At 40.4% G+C, this 20838-nt stretch overlaps 2 protein-coding genes across 3 annotated transcripts in view; one reads left to right on the forward strand and one right to left on the reverse strand.

Annotated features, from left to right (window-relative positions):
* SNAPC3 (small nuclear RNA activating complex polypeptide 3) overlaps nt 1-15102 on the forward strand; it is a 36236-nt gene extending 21134 nt beyond the window's left edge. For both annotated transcript variants that reach the window (XM_008689830.2, XM_008689831.2), the window contains exons 5-9: nt 792-941; nt 9165-9247; nt 10436-10600; nt 13484-13591; nt 14765-15102. In XM_008689830.2, the coding sequence (XP_008688052.2) occupies nt 792-941; nt 9165-9247; nt 10436-10600; nt 13484-13591; nt 14765-14912 (654 nt within the window). In that variant the 3' untranslated portion in view covers nt 14913-15102. The remainder of the gene's footprint in view (nt 1-791; nt 942-9164; nt 9248-10435; nt 10601-13483; nt 13592-14764) is intronic.
* Nucleotides 15103-18992: 3890 nt separating this feature from the next.
* Nucleotides 18993-20838, reverse strand: part of PSIP1 (PC4 and SFRS1 interacting protein 1) — a 38423-nt gene continuing 36577 nt past the window's right edge. The window contains exon 16 of the mRNA XM_040631452.1: nt 18993-20597. Coding sequence (XP_040487386.1) covers nt 20537-20597 — 61 coding nt within the window. The 3' untranslated portion in view covers nt 18993-20536. The remainder of the gene's footprint in view (nt 20598-20838) is intronic.

Raw genomic sequence — 20838 nt, forward strand, 5'->3', positions numbered from 1 at the left:
GGGCACTCTGTGCGATCTTTTATAAGAGCACTGATCTCGTTCATGAGGCTCAACCCTCACGACCTAACCACTGCCCCCCCCAAAGACCCAAGCTCCTAACACTATCACTTGAGCATTAGGATTCCAATGTCTGAATTTGGGGTGGACACAACCATTCAGACCATAGCACCAAGTGTCTCAGTAGTGCCTGTGGGACCCTAACTTATGGAGGTGGCTGAGTGACCATTCTAGAGGCCAGTGCCATTGAGAGATGTTTATTACTTACGTTTCCTGAGAGGAGCGACTCTGCCACAGCTGCAGGGCCACAGGGGAAGCACCAGTGACAGTCGGGAGGCAGGAGTGAGGAGAAGCCATAGGCCACAGCCTTTATTGAGGTTTCCATGGGCAGGGCAGGGCGAACGGCTCAGGCTTGGCTAGTTGGAATAATTCCAGCAGGCTCGGGGGTGTAGGGACTGTCCCTAGTTGTCCGCTACCTGACCTTACATTGATTGAGGACAGGGGAAATACTGGCTTGGTGTGTGAGAGTGAGAACAAGGATGTGGCTTCAGAGCCCGGGCTCTGGATCACAGGGGAGATGTAAACAATTTTGGCCATTAATTTGGGCCTGTAACTAATGGATTCCAAATCCACAAATACAGAATCTAAGAAAACTCAGAACGCTAAGTTATGGGGATCTTAATTTCTAAATTAAGAAAACCAGGAACTTCATTTGGATCTGGTCAGGACAGGATTTACAGTTTAATTGCTTCGTCTCTAACTGGGCACTTACTTATTTACCATTTGACTTTTAGCACAAAGAACACAAGCCATACCAGACGATGCTGGTATTGGGCAGTCAGAAGCTCACGGAGCTGAGGGATTCAATTTGCTGTGTCAGTGACCTCCAGATTGGTGGAGAATTCAGCAACACTCCTGATCAAGCTCCTGAGCACATAAGCAAAGTAAGGTGCTGTTTTTTCCTTAACCCTCATAAAACAAGAAGAAATAATAATAGTAATGATAATCATAATAAAAGCTAAGTAAGTAGTGATTACTCTAGCAGACTCCTAAACGTTCTAGTAAATCCTTTCTTCTTCTGTGCCATTCCATCAAGCTTATCTCTTCCCTTCTTTTTATCATCAAGACGTTTTCAAAGATGAGGCTGTGCTCAGTTTTGATTTTTATCTCCTCTTCCGTTCTCAGCCATTCTGTTGTGTACACTCTTCCTTTTAAGGTCCTAGTTACCACCTAATTGTCTAACCTCGTCTCCGTGTTCATACAACTTGACCTCGCTAGCATTTGAATTTGCTCTTCACTCTTTCTTTCAAACTGTGAGTTTCCGTCTGTCCTGACAGCCCCCAGCAAAGGCTGGGTGTCCACCTGAGGGCCTCATAATCCACAGAAGGTACTGTCAGTCCAAGGCACAATACCAAGCAGGGACACAGGTAGCATCTGATATTGGTCCCTGTTGCTGTTTCCCACGGAGGTGCTCTCAAAAGGACAGAGAAATTTACATGCCCATTGGTTAAAGATAGAAAGGAGCAAAGTGGTAGGCTGGCCACCCACAGAGTTTTCCGAAGGGATTGCTGGCCCAGTAAAGTAGTAGGGCCTTGATCCCTCTGTATTTCATGGTAGGGCAAATTCCAGCTAATTCTGTTACTTGGTACAACTCTGGTAGAGACCTCAGATTTACTGGCTCACTTAAAAGGGGCAGCCTCTCCTGTAGATCAGAAAAGGATATTCGGGTCAAGTAGAACAGAGAGAGAGTTTGAATGGAACCACCGCAGTCACTCTTTTTGCTGGTTCCTGTGCCGCCAGCTACATAACTGTCGTTAGAATGTAGGCTTCAGGGCACCTGGGTGGCTCAGTAGATTAAGCGTCTGCCTTCGGCTCAGGTCATGATCCCGGGGTACTGGGATCAAGCCCTGCGGAGTCTGCTTCTGCTCCTCCCAGAACCTAGGTTCTTATAAATTCTCCTGGTCTTTCCCCGGTTTTCATGGTTTTAAGTGTACTCTAATCTGTTAGTGTCTCTCTGTCACTGCATTCTCTCCTGATTTCCAAACCATTATCATTATATATATATATAGAAAGGTATTTTTTTAAAGATTTTTATTTATTATTTATTTGACAGGAGAGAGACAGTGAGAGGGAACACAAGCAGGGGGAGTGGGAGAGGGAGAAGCACGCTCCCCGCAGAGCAGGGAGCCCAGTGCGGGGCTTGATCCCAGGACCCTGGGATCATGACCTGAGCCAAAGGCAGGCACTTAATGACTGAGCCACCCAGGCGCCCTTCCAGACCATTATTTTGAGTGCCTCCTGACCATTTCCACTTAGCCTCAGTGCTGCCTCGCATTTTTATTGCATTTCTATATTCGATTCACTCTCTTTTCAGGGAAACTGTGTGATTCATTCTGAAACTGCCTACATATCCTCATGACTTACCCTCAGGAAAACCCTGGCTGTTTGTTTCATGGAGATAATAAAGTTACCAGAAAAGAACTTTCCATCACCTCTCACCTCTCACCTCCATTTAGCCATCTGCCCATGTACCCTGCCTTCCCACCCGGGACAGTGGCTGGGCTAAAGCTACCGGCGCCTGAGGCCAGGCTGCCTGCCTAGGGGATCCCATGTCCTCACCGTGCTTGGCCTCGCGTCATGGTTGGTGAGCTGGCAGCTCTCACTTTGTTATAGATTCGCTGTGCTAGCTCCCTTCCTAAAACCTTGTCTTGACCATGCCTCTTCCTCTGGCCACCACTCATCTTTTCTGTTTCCTCCTCAGCAAACCAGTTAGAGTGAATAACAGCACGTAGTATCAATAATGAGTTAATAATAGTCCTTAAATTCGTTGTTTCTCTTTTTCTGCCATCGTCTTGTCTTGCACTCACTTTTGTTCCTTCCACTCTTCGAAAATCACTTTTCTTGACGCCACCATAGACGTAGTCCTCACCTTTTCAGACCACTCATTGGCACGTGACACCATTGAACATTTCTTCTTCCTTGCAACATTTTCTTTACTTAGCTTTTAGGACATTACACCCACTTGATTTTCTTTCTGTCGACTGACTTTTAACTAATCCCTTTGCTGGATGCTTCTCCTTTTCCTGACTTATGTTGTAAAGCCCTGGGAGTCAGTCCTCAGACCTTCCCATCTGTATCTCCTCCCAAGGTGATCTTACCCAGGTTCATAGCTATCAGTACTGGGACTCCCAGAATTATATCTCCAGTCTCAACATCTTCTCTGACCTCCAGACTTCTATATCCAACAGTCTCCTTGACAGTTTTTTAATTTAAGTTTTATTTATTTAAGTAACGTATAACCCAATGTGGGGCTCTTATAGCCCCAAGAGCAAGAGTCACATGCTGTTCCGACTCAGCCAGCCAGCCGCCCCATCCTTGACGGTGTTTATTGGATATCTAATAGCCATCTCAAGCTTAATCTGTTCAAAAGCAAACTGTAGATCTCTCCACCTCAATCTATGCCTTCCCCAGTGTTCCTATCTCAGCAGATAGGTTACTTGGTTACCGTTCTGCATCTGGTTACTTGGGCTAAAAATCTGGGAGTCCTCCTTGTCTCCTTTTCCTCCCACATTGAAGGCATCAGCGAGAGCTTTGGTTGTACTTTGAAAATACATTTAGGCTTTGCCCCGCTCTTGCTGTCTCTCTAAAAAAAATAAAAAAATAAATCTTTAAAAATGAAAAGAAATCTATCTTGTCATTCTCCAATCTAAAAATCTAAGAGGATCTCTGTAGGCTGACATCTAAGGCCTTTTGTAATGATGATTTCCAAGTTCACTTTCCATACCATCCACCCCCGACTTCTGCAGCTTATGCTTCAGCCACAGAGAATTTGTGTGCTCAAGTATAGCACATTTTCATGCCTCCGAGTGTCTGAACATGGTAGGAAGCCCTTTCCCTCCCTCCATCCATCTGGTTCATATTCATATTTCCAAACCCAGCTTAAAACTTATTACATAAAATTTTTCCTGACCTCCCTTTGCCACTCTGGCACCATTTCGTTTGGCCATTATAATCGGCTGGTGCTATCTGATATGTGTCTCTGGCCCACAAGACTGGCTATGTTCCAGCCCTTTGTGATTGGCAAGGAGACCAGCGTCATAGGACTCACACATAGATTTCGCTTAGTTTTTCAGTTGTACCAAAAATGGTTTTAAGAGAATTGGTTTCTTCAGGTTTGGCATCTTGGTGCTCTTGGAATAAACATTAGACTAAAGAGAAACAAATGGAATTTCAAGGCTGTGTGCAGACCAGAAAATAAAAATTTATCTTTTCTTTTAAAGGAGAAGCAGCAGTGTTCTGCAGTTTCTCAACTCTACCAAGAAAAAAAAGTGTAATTATAAAGGTTTTAGAAATTCACTTTATTTATTTATTTATTAAAAGATTTTAGTTATTTATTTGAGAGAATGAGAGAGAGAGCATGAGAGGCGGGAGGGTCAGAGGGAGAATCACACTCCCTGCTGAGCAAGGAGCCTGATTTGGGATTTGGGACTTGATCCGGGGACTCCAGGATCATGACCTAAGCTGAAGGCAGACGCTTAACCAACTGAGCCACCCAAGCGTCTCTAAATTCACTTTAATAAGCAAAATCTGAATTCACTCTCATGGCAATCATGTTATCACTGCTCAAAGCAGTTGGAGTCAGACCTGGGAATGAGTCCTAGTGCCAGGAACCCTGGAGAGGGGTTTTGTTTTGTTTTGTATTTTTTTATTAAAGATTTATTTATTTGTTTGTTTATTTGACAGAGAGGGAGAGACAGCCAGCGAGAGAGGGAACACAAGCAGGGGGAGTGGGAGAGGAAGAAGCAGGCTCCCAGCGGAGCAGGGAGCCCAATGCGGGGCTCGATCCCAGATAACGCCTTGAGCCAAAGGCAGACGCTTAACGGCTGAGCCACCCAGGAGCCCCCCGGAGAGGGTTTTTAACCGGGTGTGTCTAGTTCCTTGTGTTCGTACATCAGTGCTTTCTAAGCAGGGGGCTGGATGACCCATCGTCCTATTTTAAATACTTAACACACATGCAGTTGTATTGTTTCTGCCTCTTCCATCTCTTTGTTAAAATAATATCCTCTGGGACGCCTGGGTGGCTCAGTCAGTTAAGCATTTGCCTTCAGCTCAGCTCACGTCCCCGGTGAGCAGGGAGCCTGCTTCTTCCTCTCCCTGCCACTCCCCCTGCTTGTGCCCTCTCTCTCTGACAAAATCTTTTTAAAAATTTTAAAATATAATAATATCCTCTGATTATGGAGCACTTACAATGTGCTAGACAGACAGTACACTTTGGACAGAATTAACTATCACCATTTGAAAGGTAAGAAAACGTTGGGTCAGCGTGCCGTCACGCGTTTCCCATGTTCGGTAAGCAGGGTGGAAGCTGGATTCAGACCCTGTCAACTTGCCTTCCGAGCCCCACGTTCTTTGCCGTGTTGGCATGACGCCAGGCGTGAGGGTCTTTCCCTGCCCTTTTGTTTACTTGCTGACTAGGCAGCGAGTGAACACTCAAGCTGTGCTGTGCTTCTAACACATGGACTCTGGAATCTCTGCCTGTTCAGAGAGCTGTTTTATGCTTGTTCTGCAGCTATGGTTTGGGAAAGTGAACTCCAGAACGGTGACATTTTGCAGATACTAACATTGTCTGACCTATAGAAAGATTTTTATTTCACCGATTGGCATTTGTATTTTATGGTTTGGTTTTCTTCTTAATTTTTGCTTTGGAATTTTTTTTCCTGTGTATCTGAGTCCTCATCTTTCTTGATGAACGTGGTCCCTTGGAAAATTCTGACCATACACAAAAGAAATAGTAGGAGTCCTTATGTACCCATTACCCACCTTCACCAGTTCTCAGCGTTTTGCCAAATTATTTTATCTGTTCACCTCATGCCATTGTCAGACCTAACAAAACTGAGAATTGGACCATAAGTTATAATGCTTTTTTGGACAGATATTTGGCATGTGTTCCATTGGTAATCATGGGCAAAAAAAATCAGTGAGTTGCCGTTCTTGTAGCTGAGGAAAGGAGAATCTTTATTTCAACCGATAAGCAAGAATTTTGAACATTAACTTAGATGGCTTTAGTATGTGAAAAGACTGGGAGCACTGGGCCAGTATATTTCAATCTCTTTTAAAGGCTTATTTCTAACATGTAATATATTTTGCTAACATTTTTTTTTTCGGACTATGGTATTAAAGTTAATATGGACTATGGTATATAAAGTTAAAGAATGAGTGCCTTTTTAAAAATATATGTGTAAGATCAGTGCCAGCATTTTCTACTCAAGTTTTATTTATTTATTTATTTATTTATTTATTTAATTTTAAATGGTTCCCTCACAATTTATTATCTGGTCTGTTTTTAACATTGCTCAGATTAGTTCATCTTTTTTGGGGGGGGTCAATAATCTCTCAAGGGCCTTGCTTAGAGGAACTTTAAGGAAATACTTGGCACATATTGCTGTTCCTTATTATAAGTAAAGCCCTGGTGTAAGACAGAGAGCTTCTTCAGCATCTCTCCCATTACCATTTTCTCACAGCAGATCCTAGGAATACATCTGAAAAAATTTTTTGAAGATTTTATTTATTTATTTGAGAGAGAGAGAGAGCAGAAGCTGTGGGGAGGGGCAGAGGGAGAGGGAGAAGCCAACTCCCGACTAAGCAGAGAGCCCGACGGTGGGGCCTGATCCTGGGACTCCAGGATCATAACCTGAGCCGAAGGCAGATGCCCCACCGACTGAGCCACCCAGGAGCCAATACTTCTGAAATTCTAATATAGCTGATTTGAATGTTAGCAAGAGAACAAACTACTGATGCCTAAAATTATATATAAATGACTTGGTTCGGATGATCGTCTTAGTTCTCGATAGTTATTTTGTTTATAAAGTGGAAATAGTAACAGTAGACTTGGGCTTCATTAGGTACATAACTGAAGTAACTTCTTACACTAGGTTTTCCATATTGGTTGGCAATCTTCTCCTCCCCAAAGCTGGTCAGCTACGACAAAATAGGGAAACTCTATTAGTGAGGCTCTCTGGTTGCCACTGAAAATCAAAATTACCTGGTGTTTAGATTGCTCACATCTTCTGTTCTGTTTGTGTACTGAGACAAGGAAAAGTTATTAGTGGATGACTTCAGATTTAGATGGAACACAGTTCCCCTTCTAAATAATAATTATGCCAACCAAAAGCATTAAGTTGCCTAAATCACCTCGAATTCTGTAGAACCATTTTGTAATGAAAAAAAAATGAAACTTTTGTTTTCATTTCCAAAATAAGGCAGTATTCTTGCAGAACCTTTATTTTAGACCCTAGCTTACCTCTCTGAGTGTCCCGAAGGAGAGGCAGTGGCAGTGTTTGTGTTAACAGCAGCTGCGTGTGGCATTCTAGTCCGTATTCTCCTTTTGTCTCTACGAGCACCTGGAAGGAAGGTCATGGCTTGACTCTGACGCTACATGAAGAAGCAGGGTCAGGGAGCAGAGTGACGGCCAGGGAGAAGAGCACAGCCGGTCTCATAAGGGTGTCTGATGCCCTTGCCAGATAAGCTGTAAATGAGGGAATGAAGAAGGAAAAATAGAAGCCTCGAGGGAGGCGATAAATCCAGTTATTTTAGAGTAAGATTTTTTTAATACCTGACACTTAGATGTCTTTCACAGCTCGTGAACTGCTTTGGAGTTTCACGGTCCTGTCAGCGTGGCAGAGATAGAGGTGAGGAGCCCGAGGTCTGAGGAGTATGTGTCTACAGATTAGGAAAAAGAACACAGGTCTTCTGACCCTCCCCCAGGGGTCTGATTGTCAGGATACTGTGAAGAGCAAGTCAGCAGTGCTTCTTGGGAAAACGTTAGTGCCTGGGCCACATCCTGAGAGATTCTCATGTAATGGCTCTGAGGTGAAACTTGGTCTTTGGTGTTTCTGTGATTCTGTTACGCAGTGAAGATCAAGAGACACCCGTCTGGAAAGTCTGGTAGGCTGGAAGTTAAGAAACCTGATGGTTCAGATCAGGTGTGTGACGACTCTGGTACTCGGGGGCAGGATTGCTTGAGTAAGAATAGATGCTCAAAGTCAGCCTAAGAATTATGGAAAGTTTGAAGGGAGAATTTTTATAAAAGTGCACTGAGGGGCACCTGGATGGCGCAGTTGGTTGAGGATCTGAATCTTGGTTTCTGCTCAGGTCGTGATCTCAGGGTGTGGGATTGAGCCCAGCGTTGGGCTCCACACTGAGCGAGGAGAGCCTCTCTCCTTCTGCCCCTCCCACTTGTGCTCTCTCAAATAAATAATCTTAAAATAAAAAGTACACTGAGGGGCGCCTGGGTGGCTCAGTAGGTTGTGTCTGCCTTCACCTCAGTTCATGATCCCAGGGCCCTGGGATCGAGCCCCACATCGGGCTCCCTGCTAAGCGGAGAGCCTGCTTCTCCCTCTCCTCCCCACTCATGCTCTTTCTCTCTCTGTCTCTCAAATAAATAAACAAAAATCTTTTTTTAAAAGAGTGCATTGAAAATATTAAAAAATAACAGAAAAACATAACTCTGTGATCATTTATTGCTGAGGAAATATCAAACATGTGACTTTTGGGGGCGCCTGGGTGGCACAGTGGTTAAGCGTCTGCCTTTGGCTCAGGGCGTGATCCCAGCGTTATGGGATCGAGCCCCACATCAGGCTCTTCCGCTATGAGCCTGCTTCTTCCTCTCCCACTCCCCCTGCTTGTGTTCCCTCTCTCGCTGCCTGTCTCTATCTCTGTCAAATAAATAAATAAAATCTTAAAAAAAAAAAAAAATGTGACTTTTGGTTTTTGCTTCTGGTATCCAAAATAACTCACTGCGGTGTATTCATATAATTGAATAATATTGTTTATTTCATTTCTAATTAGGTTCCTTTCACAAGCCTCAGAATATACAAATTTAAATCGGACCTAATGATTAAAACAGCGATAGGATAACATTGAAAATAGCAGCAAGGATCAGATGTTTCCACTTTCATCTCTGGTAAATAGCATAATGCTTGTCACATAGGAGGTTCCCATTAAATAGTAAACAGTAAACAAATTAATGAGCTAAGCATATTCTGTGAGGGTGCATGAAGTGACTGTAAAGCATATTAGTGTGGTTTTATGACCTATAGATTTTGAATTGGTAGCAGTTTTCCAGTTGTTAATAGCGGACTCTTTCAATGCCATCTGTTTCCTTATAGGACCTGTACAAGTCAGCTTTCTTTTATTTTGAAGGGACATTTTACAACGATAGAAGATACCCCGAGTGCAGAGATTTGAGCAGGTACAGTTCTCAAAAATCTTCTCAGTTTTTCCTGTTTCTGCTTCTTGAAATAGAACTCCACAAATCATGTTACGGGCCCATTAAGCGTCTTTGCCAAGGAATTGTTTTATTAGGCTGTTTTGTTTGTTTTGGGGTTAGAAGTATCTCTCAGTTTTTAAAATATATTCAGTTGTTTCATCTGGTTGGCCTAGGTATTAGTAAGTTAATCAAAATTTTTACTTCAGGAAGAAAATTTTCTTATCAAAGAGTCACACAGACCATTTCAAAATCTTTGTGTTATCTGCTGTCTTAGAAATTACAGCAAGGCTTGGGGCACCAGGCTGGCTCAGTCAGTAGCAACTCTTGATCTCGGGGGTCATGAGTTTGAGCCCCAGGTTGGGTGTGGAGCCTACTTAAAAAAAAATATCTAGCAAATCTAAGAAACTTTACATCCCACTTAACTACTTTATTAGTCTCTCATATTTAGATGATAGCAATACATTAATCTTACTATTTTTTCTGCTTGTCCAGTATATACTGTTGTTTGCCCTAGATGGCTATGTGAATACATGACTAAGTATATATCACATGAAAAATCTATAGCTCATAGTCATGTTAATTAGCCCCTACGTTTACTATCAGTGTCCTGGCTACTAGATTATATATGTGTATTGTTTCTGAGTGTTTATCTACATCCTCTCTCATTATAGCCATTTGTATTTGTATTCTAACGTAGCAGTTCTCGAACTTGCTGGTTTCAGCGTTCCTTTATACTATAATCGAGGACTCCAAAGAGCTTTTGATTATGTGGGCTATAGCTATCAGTATTTACCATATTAGAAGTTGAACCTAAGAAATATTTTAAATATTAACTAATTTAATCCCATTACATGTTAACATTAATAATTCAGGGGGAAAATAACTTTTCCAGAACAAAATGAGATGAATGGCATTATTGACATTTTATCACGAAGATCATTTTGACTTCAGGAACCACACTTTGAGAACTGTTGCTCTAATGGATAAAGACACATTCAGAGTTCTTAATATTTGCTTATGTCAATCACTGAGATTTTTACCTCAAGGTGGCAACTGTCCAGTTTATTGAGTGAGCCAGGCTTTGTGAAATACTTGCAGTCACAAACCGTGTTCTGTCATTTTTAGGTTGGTGTGGCTTAATGAAATACTGTTGTCTTTTCCCCCCTTCAGAACTATCATCGAATGGTCAGAGTCCCACGACAGAGGCTATGGGAAATTTCAGACTGCTAAAATGGAAGAGTTCACCTTCAATGACCTGTGTATTAAACTGGGTTTTCCTTACTTATATTGTCACCAGGGAGACTGTGAACATGTTGTTGTCATCACTGACATAAGGTAAGCGGCAGCGCTCAGAACATGATGTTTTGTTCTGCTTCTCTTTTATTTCACAGTATAAAAGCAGAGGCAGTTTGGTTTTGTTTTTAATAAGAGGAATGAAAGTAGTCACTGCAGCTTGGCTTGGGAGCAGCAAAATTGTTTGCTTTCCGTGGACTGACCAACTCTTCATCCATTTGTATTCTGTCTTTATTTTGGGGAATATCTGTGGTAGAAGCACTTGATTAGAGGGTTAAAAATCTGTAAATAAGCGTCTCCATTTGTACATAGGCAGGGTAGCCGCCCACTTCATCCACTTCGTAGGTCACTTTGAATATCTTGTAGCGCCTTCGCCTAGCAAATTTGCAGCTATGTGTCTAGGTTTCTTGTCTCTTTGCCAGAATTTTAAGGCGATCAAAGGGAACTGGGGGAAGAAAAGAGTAGTTCTAATATTTGACAAATTTAAGTCTTAATGCTTTCCCCAAGTATAAAGTGAGAAGGACTAGTTTAAAATAAGATTTTGTTATAATTTTGTATAGCTTGTATCTCTTTCTCATGAAAAAGGCTGTTCATTTCCTTATTTAGAAAATCGCAGTTTGCGAATGATCAATATATAGGAATAAGCCCTGCTCCATCCCTGCTTTAATTTTGAGAGGCCGTTTTTATGTTGTTTTGTGGAGCAGTGGTACACCCATGCTTTTTATTATACCAGTAATAGTAACTGTTGCCTTCAGAAAGTCCCTGTTTCCACTTTTCTGGGATCTTAGTGACCAGTCTCCAAAATTTGCCTGGCCATGCACTCATTCTCAGTAAGCTCCCGGAGGAAGTACTTCACACTCTCTTTAGTAAACCTTGAAATAGAAAAACATGAATGCAGCGGCGCCTAGGGGCTCAGTTGGTTAAGCGGCTGCCTTCGGCTCAGGTCATGATCCCAGGGTCCTCGGATCGAGTCCCACATCAGCATTGGGCTCCCTGCTCAGCGGGGAGCCTGCTTCTCCCTCTGCCTGCCGCTCCCCCTGCTTGTGCTCTCTCTGACAAATAAAATGTTAAAAAAAAATAAAAAGAAAAACATGAATGCAAAGCAGAAGAGATAATGTGGGGAAAGGGAAATGCCAGCATGATGGCCGTCTAGCCGACCTAGAGAACAGCTTCGTCCCCAGACTAGAGCCCAGTGGAGAAGTCAGGAAGGATGTCTAGAACTGCCAGGCCTCCCACTGGTGCATAAGCACACGGAGAGCACGGTCCTCATTGTCAGGAAGCACGGAACTGACTTAGCGACAGGTGCGCTGCAACCTAAGCACATGCGGACCTGGGAGAAGCCGCTAGCAGGCCGCTCCTGGCTCGTAGCGTGACCACCACGTGGTACACAACAAAAGCAACCTACAGTCAGCCGTGGAGTTCAGGTGTAAGTAGTGATGTTAACTTGGCATCATGTGAACATTAAATATTTAACCGAAGTTATTTGGGCTCTGTAGAGGGATGTCGAGGAGGTAAATTTAAAAGCAATTAAGCATACATAACAGTGGCCTTTAGGGAAGAAGATTGGCTGAAGCAAAGGGCCGGGGGGCCAGGAGAGCTCAGAAACCCTCGTTTTGTAGGAATTATATACATTTGTAAAATTATATACATTTGCTAATGTGTTACATTTTATATAAGCTATGCTGCCCGCTCTTTCACTGGGGGGGATGTGCTTGGGACTTAGCATGAGATGGAAGACAATCCACTTTTCTCTGATTTTAGTTGAATGTTCTCACTGTGCAGTAACATCAGTCCTTAAACTCAAGGCAATGTGGGAAAACAGCTCATAGCTTATTAAACATTTGCAGCGTGGGATGTTCCTAAGGAATTTTTAGTTTTAGTTTTTTTAAGATTTTTTAATTTCACTTTTTTTTTTTTTAAGATTTTACTTTTAAGCAGGCCCTACCTCCAATGTGGGGCTTGAGCCCACAACCCCCGAGACCAAGAGTCGCATGCTCTACTGACTGAGTCAGGCGGGAGCCCTTTAAAGAATTTGTAAATGTAATTTAGACTACAAGTCATTTTTGTAAAAAAGATTTTATTTATTTGAGAGAGGCAGAGGGAGAAGCAGACTCCCCACTGAGCAAGGAGCCCGATGTGGGGCTCGATCCCAGGACTCTGAGATCATGACCTGAGCCAAAGGCAGATGCTTGACTGAGCCACCCAGGCGCCCGTGGACTACAAGTCATTTTTATCGTTTAGGTGGATTTAGTCATTCGGTACCATTCCATAGTCTAATAGTTGGTAAACTCTTAGAAGTTTATTAATCATTTTCTGATATGAAGTTGATATATTGCTATGCTTTCTTACTAAAAGACAAAAAGGAAGAATCAAATTTTAAAATGGCCCGGGACCTTCATTTTTTGGATGAAGAATTGAAGGTCCAGCGTGGTCAAGGGATTTACTCACAGCCAGTCAGCTGTTTCGTGGCATAGTGGGGACTGACTTCCACTTACAGTTTACTAATTCTGATACCTAAAACGAAAGTCCTCTGTCAGTTCACATTATACCGGGAGTCCGAGTTAGATTTTAATAAAGAGGACAGTAACCAACTAGATAAAATAGCTCCTCAAACTGTGTTTCATAAAAAGGTATTAAGTGTTGGGTAAAGCAAGGGCTCTCTGATAGAAGACATTCAAGATCTCCCTGAGAGTCCCAGAGCACATGACCGTAAAATGCTTCGGGAAGTTTATAGGAAAGAAAACATTGTTTAAGCACAAATGATCTTTAGGAGTGTTTTTGTAGAACACAATTTGGTCAGACCCAAAGTCTTTTATGAGGAAAAAAATGCCTACTATGTTCGTAATGTTGAGGCACAGATACATTTCTTTAGAGAGCACAACAATTTGCATTTTAATATCTTCGTTTACTTCTCATGTTCAAAAGGCTTGCACATTGTGATGACTGCTTGGATAGGACACTTTATCCCCTTCTTATCAAGAAGCACTGGCTGTGGACCAGAAAATGTTTTGTTTGTAAAATGTACACAGCCAGGTGAGTGATACATATTTCTTCCTTCAAGAATTGCTGGTTTTCAATAGTCAAGTACTTCGATTTTTGGTATTTCAGTGTTTCCTATTTTGAATTTGAATCTGAGGACTTACACTTTGGGGGTGTAAATAGGAATGGTTTTATCTGGTAGGTAAGTGCTGCGAATTAGGAGGTTACATTTAAACAGTAAGGAAATGAATCCTGTATAGTGGAAGTCCAGAGCCGGGTCAGACTTTGGATGAGTCAGTTCTCAGTGTCATCAGGGAGCCATGCTGTCTCTGCAGTTTACTAAATCCGCGTCATCGACGGCTCCTCCTCCATGAAGAAATAACACAGCATTCAATATATACAGTGAGGTCAAAATATGGTTTCATAAAATTTTTATGTGATACTTCACGTTTAGTTTTTTAACTGTGGGTTAGAGTCAAAAAATTCAGAGGAAAAGAGAATAATCGTGTATCAGATTTTTGGGGGGGTTCTCCCTCTCCCCCCAAATAGGCTTTTCTAAATGATCAGTAGGAAAACGTGATAAATCAGTTATCAAATTGGAAATCAGGGAATGTTAAAATAGACCATGAGATGCAGATTGAAACAGACTGAAAAACAGTCTTTCATCTTCCCACGACTAGTAAAGTCTCAGGCCAGAAAACAAAGTATCAGTGGAATCTTGCCCATATTCCCATTTGTATACACTCTATAACATTTTATCCTGAATTCTAGATAAAACACCTGGAGTTTTCAAATTAGCCAGGACTAATTTACCAGTTAAAAAGATAAGTTACACAAAAGTTCATCAGGTCTGTAGCATCTAATATATTAGTTTTTCAAGATGACCTATTACGTTTAACAGTTACTTGGAGAATAGCTAAGTCATATCAGAAGTGTAGGATGCTTTCACATATGGATTTATATTTTTCTCTACTTACCTTTAAGAAGTCTTTCAGAGAAACAGCATTCTGTAGGGTCTCTGTTGCCCTTTTGCCTTGCAGAGTATTGGTAGTGATATGTCTGTATCTATATATATATACAGATTGTATGAAGGATTACGGTGTATTAGGATGATAAGGCAATGGTGGGAATGTTATGTTTACACATTACTACAGGTCATAACATGTTAAAGCTTAAGAAAGTTGATTGTAATGAAGTACATCTTTTTTTTTTTTTTTTAAATTACAGATGGGTGACAAACAATGACAGTTTTGCGCCAGAGGACCCATGTTTCTTTTGTGATGTTTGCTTTCGGATGCTCCACTATGATTCAGAAGGCAACAAACTAGGAGAATTCCTCGCTTATCCTTATGTTGATCCTGGAACCTTTAATTAATAATAACAAAAAATGTACCCTGTGTACATCCATCCTCTCGGATGGTTACTTTATTTCCAGAACATGCCACTGAGGAACAGGATCCGCCTGAAATAGTCACCCACACCCATGTAAAAGTTGACATCACAGGGGTTTTTTGTGGTTTTTTTTTAATTACAGGTTTTCTTATAAAGTAACTTGTGTTTAGAAATATATTATTTTAGTATTTATTTCAAAATAGGGTTTTTATTTACTGGGTTTGCCCATTTTTAAGTGTGTTTATCTTAAGTTGTAGGAGTGCTTTATATTTTTTGAATACAAATCCTGTCAGATTCAAGTATTCTGATTTTTGGCCAGTTTGTGGCTTGCCTGTTCCTTCTGTGTCCAGAGTACTTTTTGCTAATCTGTAAATTAGAAAAATTCAGTTAATGCTACATCAAGTGGTGGAAGTGTTTTGAAGTCTTTGAAGAATGTGAGAGCTACACCTTGTACCATGAAGCTTCCAAGGTGAAGATCCTTCAAATATAAAAATGAGGGAGAAAAATAAAAGTAGACTTAACAAATACAGTATTAAGAATAGCTATTCTAGGGGCGCCTGGGTGGCTCAGTTAAGCGTCTGCCTTTGGCTCAGGACATGATCTCAGGGTCCTGGGATTGAGCCCCACATCAGGCTCCCTGCTCAGCGGGAAGTCTGCTTTTCCCTCTCATTCTCCCTCAGTGCTCTCTCTCAAATAAATAAATAAAATCTTAAAAAAAAAAAAATAGCTATTCCATAATCAGATCCCATGGTGGACTCTTGTGATACTAGGTTTTGGTCTTGGTAGAAATTAGCGGGCATACTAATTTTAATGAGACTCACTACATGAATAAGGAATACAGAAGGATCTTCAGTATATACTCATACCTTCAAAAAAGTAACATTTAAATTGAAGATTCATTTCTTGATGAGAACTTTTTCTGTTTAATATTATGATTAAGAAAATAGATTCTGGGGGGCGCCTGGGTGGCACAGCAGTTAAGCATCTGCCTTCAGCTCAGGGCGTGATCCCGGCGTTCTGGGATCGAGCCCCACATCAGGCTTCTCTGCTAGGAGCCTGCTTCTTCCTCTCCCACTCCCCCTGCTTGTGTTCCCTCTCTCGCTGGCTGTCTCTGTCTCTGTCAAATAGATAAATAAAATCTTTTAAAAAAAAAAGAAAAAAAATAGATTTTGGGTCACCTGGCTGGCTCAGTCAGTAGACATGCAACTCTTGATCTCAGGGTTTTAAGTTTGAGCCCCACATTGGGTGTAGACATTATTTAAAATCTTAAAAAGAAAAAAAAATAGATTTTATGTAATCTGACCACTGGGACAGGGGAAGTCAAGGTCCTGTGGATTGCTAGCTTGGTTCACTTATTCTGGCGCAGTAATGCCCAGTATTCCATATGCAAAAATCAGTTTTTCTGGTCCAGCTCTTCATTCCTCTGGCCCCCCTCATCCTGACAACTCTATTCGCTTCTCTCATTCTGGGCAAAAGGACACCTTAGATGAATTCCAAAGTCTAGATCATCACAGAAAATTATAGCTGTCTATATTGAAATGTTTTCCCAAAAACTTTTTTGGTGGAAAATTCATTTTTAAGACTTCTAAGAATGCTGTAAAATAGTTCCTTTTAAATGTGTTAAAGTCTACTCTCTCTCTCTCCTAGGTTAGCTATTTAAATTCACCTGAGTTGCACATTCCCTGGATGGCTAAGAACAGACATTTATCATACAAATTAAAAACTGATGAAGCCTTTAAGCCTGTATGTTTAAAAGATTGGCAGTGAAATGTTTTATGGACTTAAATACTACATATCCAATTAAGTTGATTGGTGTGCAGAGGACAAGCACCTGTTTCTGGTATGTGTAGTGATGGTCTCATTCACGGATTCAGTAAATACACCAGAGGATCAGTATAATGAGAGGCTTATGTTACCATCTAAATTTTTACTTTCATGTTTCTAATGATACTAAATTGAAGAGATTAAAAATTCTGCTAGAAAACCGTGTTTACCCAATTCCTTAAGTTCCACAGGTAAAAATGATTGTCTTTTTTAAAAGATTTTATTTAGAGCGCGAGTGCGTGTGTGGGAGAGGGGCAGAGGGAGAGAATCCCAAGCCGACTTGGATCCCAACAGAATGCAATCCCATGACCCTGAGGTCATGACCTGAGCCAAAATCAAGAATTGGACACTCAACGGACAGAGCCACCCAGGTGCCCCTGTCTCCTTTATTTTTAAACTGCATTCCTTGTAGGTCTTGCATTAGTATGCAAGGGTCTTTTTATTCCTTTTTCTCTCCAAATTATTTAAATTGTTTCAGGTGTGTACTTTTATCATTTCCATTTCATACTCTCAAAACAGTGCATTCCAAAACGTGCACTGTACTGTCCTAACAGAAGCATTAGTCCGTGTGTGGTCAGTTCATTTCAGTGGACAAAGACTGTCAAATTATTACTGCTAGTGAATTTTTTTTTTTAATTTAAAGATTTTATTTGTCAGAGCACAAGCAGGGGGAGCAGCAGGCAGAGGGAGAAGCAGGCTCCCGGAGAGCAAGGAGCAGATGCAGGCTCAATCTCAGGACCCTAAAATAATAACTTGAACTGAAGGCAGACCCTTAACTGACTGAGCCACCCTGGCGCCCCTTATTTTATCAAGAATCTTACCCTGCTGGTTCGTTCTCGAGGGTAACTTTTCCACCAAAGTTACAAAGGCTCAAATATGTGTCATTTCCCCTCATGAAATCTAGAGGAAGAAAGGCTAATAACCTCGTTACTCCCAGAATTTGCCCATGTATTAATTAAGTTTATCAGTTATACAGTTGTCCCACCAAATTCAGGTCAAAAGACCTCCAAGGTTGAAACAGGCCTAAAAGAGGTCCTGAATTAGGGATTTTTATAGCTGTAAATTTCAATATTAAACATGACCTAAATTATGTGTATCATTTTATCTAATGAAAAGCAAATATGGTAATGAACTTATTAATCAGTGTCTTCTGTAGTTAGCAATGAGATTTTTATATAATGAATATGCACAAAAATCACATTTAGAAAAGCAATATCTAGGTTTCTTTAAATATCTTTTTCAGTCTTTGGTATCCTGTAAGCATAATTATCTCTAAGGTTAAAGAATTTCATAGCACAAATATGAAAACATTTCTACCTATATAGCAGCTTCATTTCTTAAGGTTTGTAATTATGGGTTTGCTATTTCCACTAGATCATCGTTTCTCTGATCAATGGGACAAAATAAGGTGTTAGTGAAGCCCTCACAGAGCCTTGTAAAAGCCTTTGCTCTTATGTAGGATTAGTTGGCAGACGGCATCTTGACCTGACATCTTCAATCAGGTAAGTGTGTGCCAGTAAAACTGGGTAAAAAAGATCATCCTATTTGAAACCACAGGATGTAATGGCAGAAGGTCTAATTAAGATTGTCAAGTTGTTTATACATTGTTCAGATGACACCTCTGAAATGTCTCCAGAGCAGCTAAGAAAGCTTCCATCAATTCATTCTGCAGGGCCATGCATAACTTACTCTTTTAAATGTTAGCCAGTGGTTTAAAAAGCACAAAATAGGTGGTTTATATATGCCCCCACAAAAGAAGAAAACCTTTTTTTTCTCTTGCTAGCTCTCTCGTTTAAATTGTCTTAACACAATTTAAATGGAGCAAATGCTCCTGAAAGTTCTTAGTACTTGTGACTTTTTTAAGAGTTCGGAGAGTGGTAGTTACCTGTGAATCAGCTTATGACCAACAGAAAATAGAAGGCCAGTTATATTTCCGCACTGTATTAATCATCTGTTTCGAGCAAGGCCAGCCCAAACATACATACATCAACGATCAGAATGCTGCTGTACTGAAGTTGAATATTCTGTGGTTTCTCAGTAAAGCTATTTTGACGTGTTGGGTCACAGAATAAAAGAGGGTGAACAAAAAATAACTTTGAGCGTACTAGTCTTAGTTACCCTATCTCCCCGGACAACACCATCTCTGTACCAAGTTAATCAAGAAATTACTACCTTGGAAGCAAATCCAGAATTCCAAAAACACTTTTGTAAATAGCAAAGAATTAATTTACTAGTAGAGTTTGATAGAAAAATCCTTTAATCAAAACAGGTTTACAATGTTGACACTTATGGCTTAACTAGAATAAATCTGTCCAAATTTAAATTGTGTTAAGGACCAGATATAATGTAATATCAATAGTTCCCTCAAAACAGTGGGTCCTAGTTCCATTGTAAGACCTCTCAAAAAGTAAAACTCCCAATTATTGAAATAATTCTAACTTTTCATTTATAGATGAAAACCATTACCTGAGAGGTCAAAACATAACAATGCATGTCACATGCAAACACTGGTATTAAGCCTTTTCTCCGTATTCATAGTTTCAAAACATTAGAAGTGTCTTTTAGCTACTGAAAACCACCAACTGACCTAATAATCAAAATATCTTAGAAATGCTATCTGGTAGGTTACCCTTAAATTTCGTTAACCTTGGTTTACCCTGATTTAGTCCATATATGTGAATATACAGACTATCAAAGTACTCCTTTACTTACCTAACTGCCTCGGAGCATCATACATTTCTACTCCTTACAATTCCGTCACATAGAGGATCTCTAATAATCCCCTTCTGATACAGCCATGTTTTCAAATAGGTTAGTTTTCTTATATAGCATTTACTTCTACTATTTACTGCGTAAGAATCATGGAATTTTTTTTCCCAATTAAAAAAATACTTAGTGACTTCCTTAATGAGTGTGACTTTTTTAAAAATTCAGAAACGCGAGACAGTTCTCAAAAATAAACTTTTATCATTTAGTTTTTAGTTTCAGCTACTAGTGCCTGTAAAGTATCTTAAGTGATTGAACTTAGCTAAAGCCAGATTCGCTCCTAAACATACCTCGTGGGCTTTCTGTAGGAAAGGCATGTGACTTCACTGAATTCCCAGCCACAAAACTAAATTACCTTCAAAAGTTAACATGACTTTGTACCTTGTAGAATTGTCAGTTGGATATCTAGTTGTCATACAAAAAGGCATACGGACCACAAATTGTTACAAAGCAGCAGGATAATGTAGCACAATGTAGACTGTGAGATTAAAATTAACTTTTGATAAAAGGAGTGAGTACTTGTATAGAAGTAACATTTTATCTACCATAAAAATGCATAACTTCTACAAAACCCACAAACAGTGAAAAGACAGTCCGGTAAATCCAAGGTTTGTAAAAACTATGCACAAAACCCACATTATCTGGGAAAAGAGGAAAGGTTTATACAAGTAGCAGTTTTAAAAATGTAACTTTTTTCTACTATCAATTACACATTAACGTACACACACTAATTGAAATTATGCTACAACCAAATGTCTGGAAAAGCAGTTTAACATTTCCTAAATGGATTTCCCCTCACATTTACTGAATAATGTAGCTGTTAATACTGCACAAGTACAATTAGCAATAATGTTTAATTACTTTTAAACAAATATAAAGGGATTTTCTCCCTTGAAACAAGTTTTCAACATCAAAACCTATGCTTATAAAAATTTAAAACTTTCAGCAGTCTAAATATTTCAAATGAAAACCATTACAAACTTCTCAAATGTTCTTTATATTTCCAGGTATGTCAACCTAATTATCTAGTGTAGAATCCTTCAGAGATATTTCAGTCTCTCTCTCTTCACTGGATGGCCTAAAGGAAGGAAAGAAAGACGTGTCAACTGGGATTAGGGGCTTTTCTCTTTCATGGGGGTCAGAAAACACATTAATAAATCCTGCATTGTTTTTAAGATCATCAAAATATTTTTAAAAATAATCTTGACTTCTTTTTGTTCAAAGTTTTATTTTACTGTGTTGTATCTTCTTCCTAAAGTAATATTCAGATCAAGCAAACTAACTCAGGGAAGCATCGTGGGCCAGGCCCTTTCCACCAT

Source organism: Ursus maritimus, unplaced genomic scaffold (genome assembly GCF_017311325.1).
Source record: "Ursus maritimus isolate PB19 unplaced genomic scaffold, ASM1731132v1 scaffold_17, whole genome shotgun sequence".
Lineage (NCBI taxonomy): Eukaryota > Metazoa > Chordata > Mammalia > Carnivora > Ursidae > Ursus > Ursus maritimus.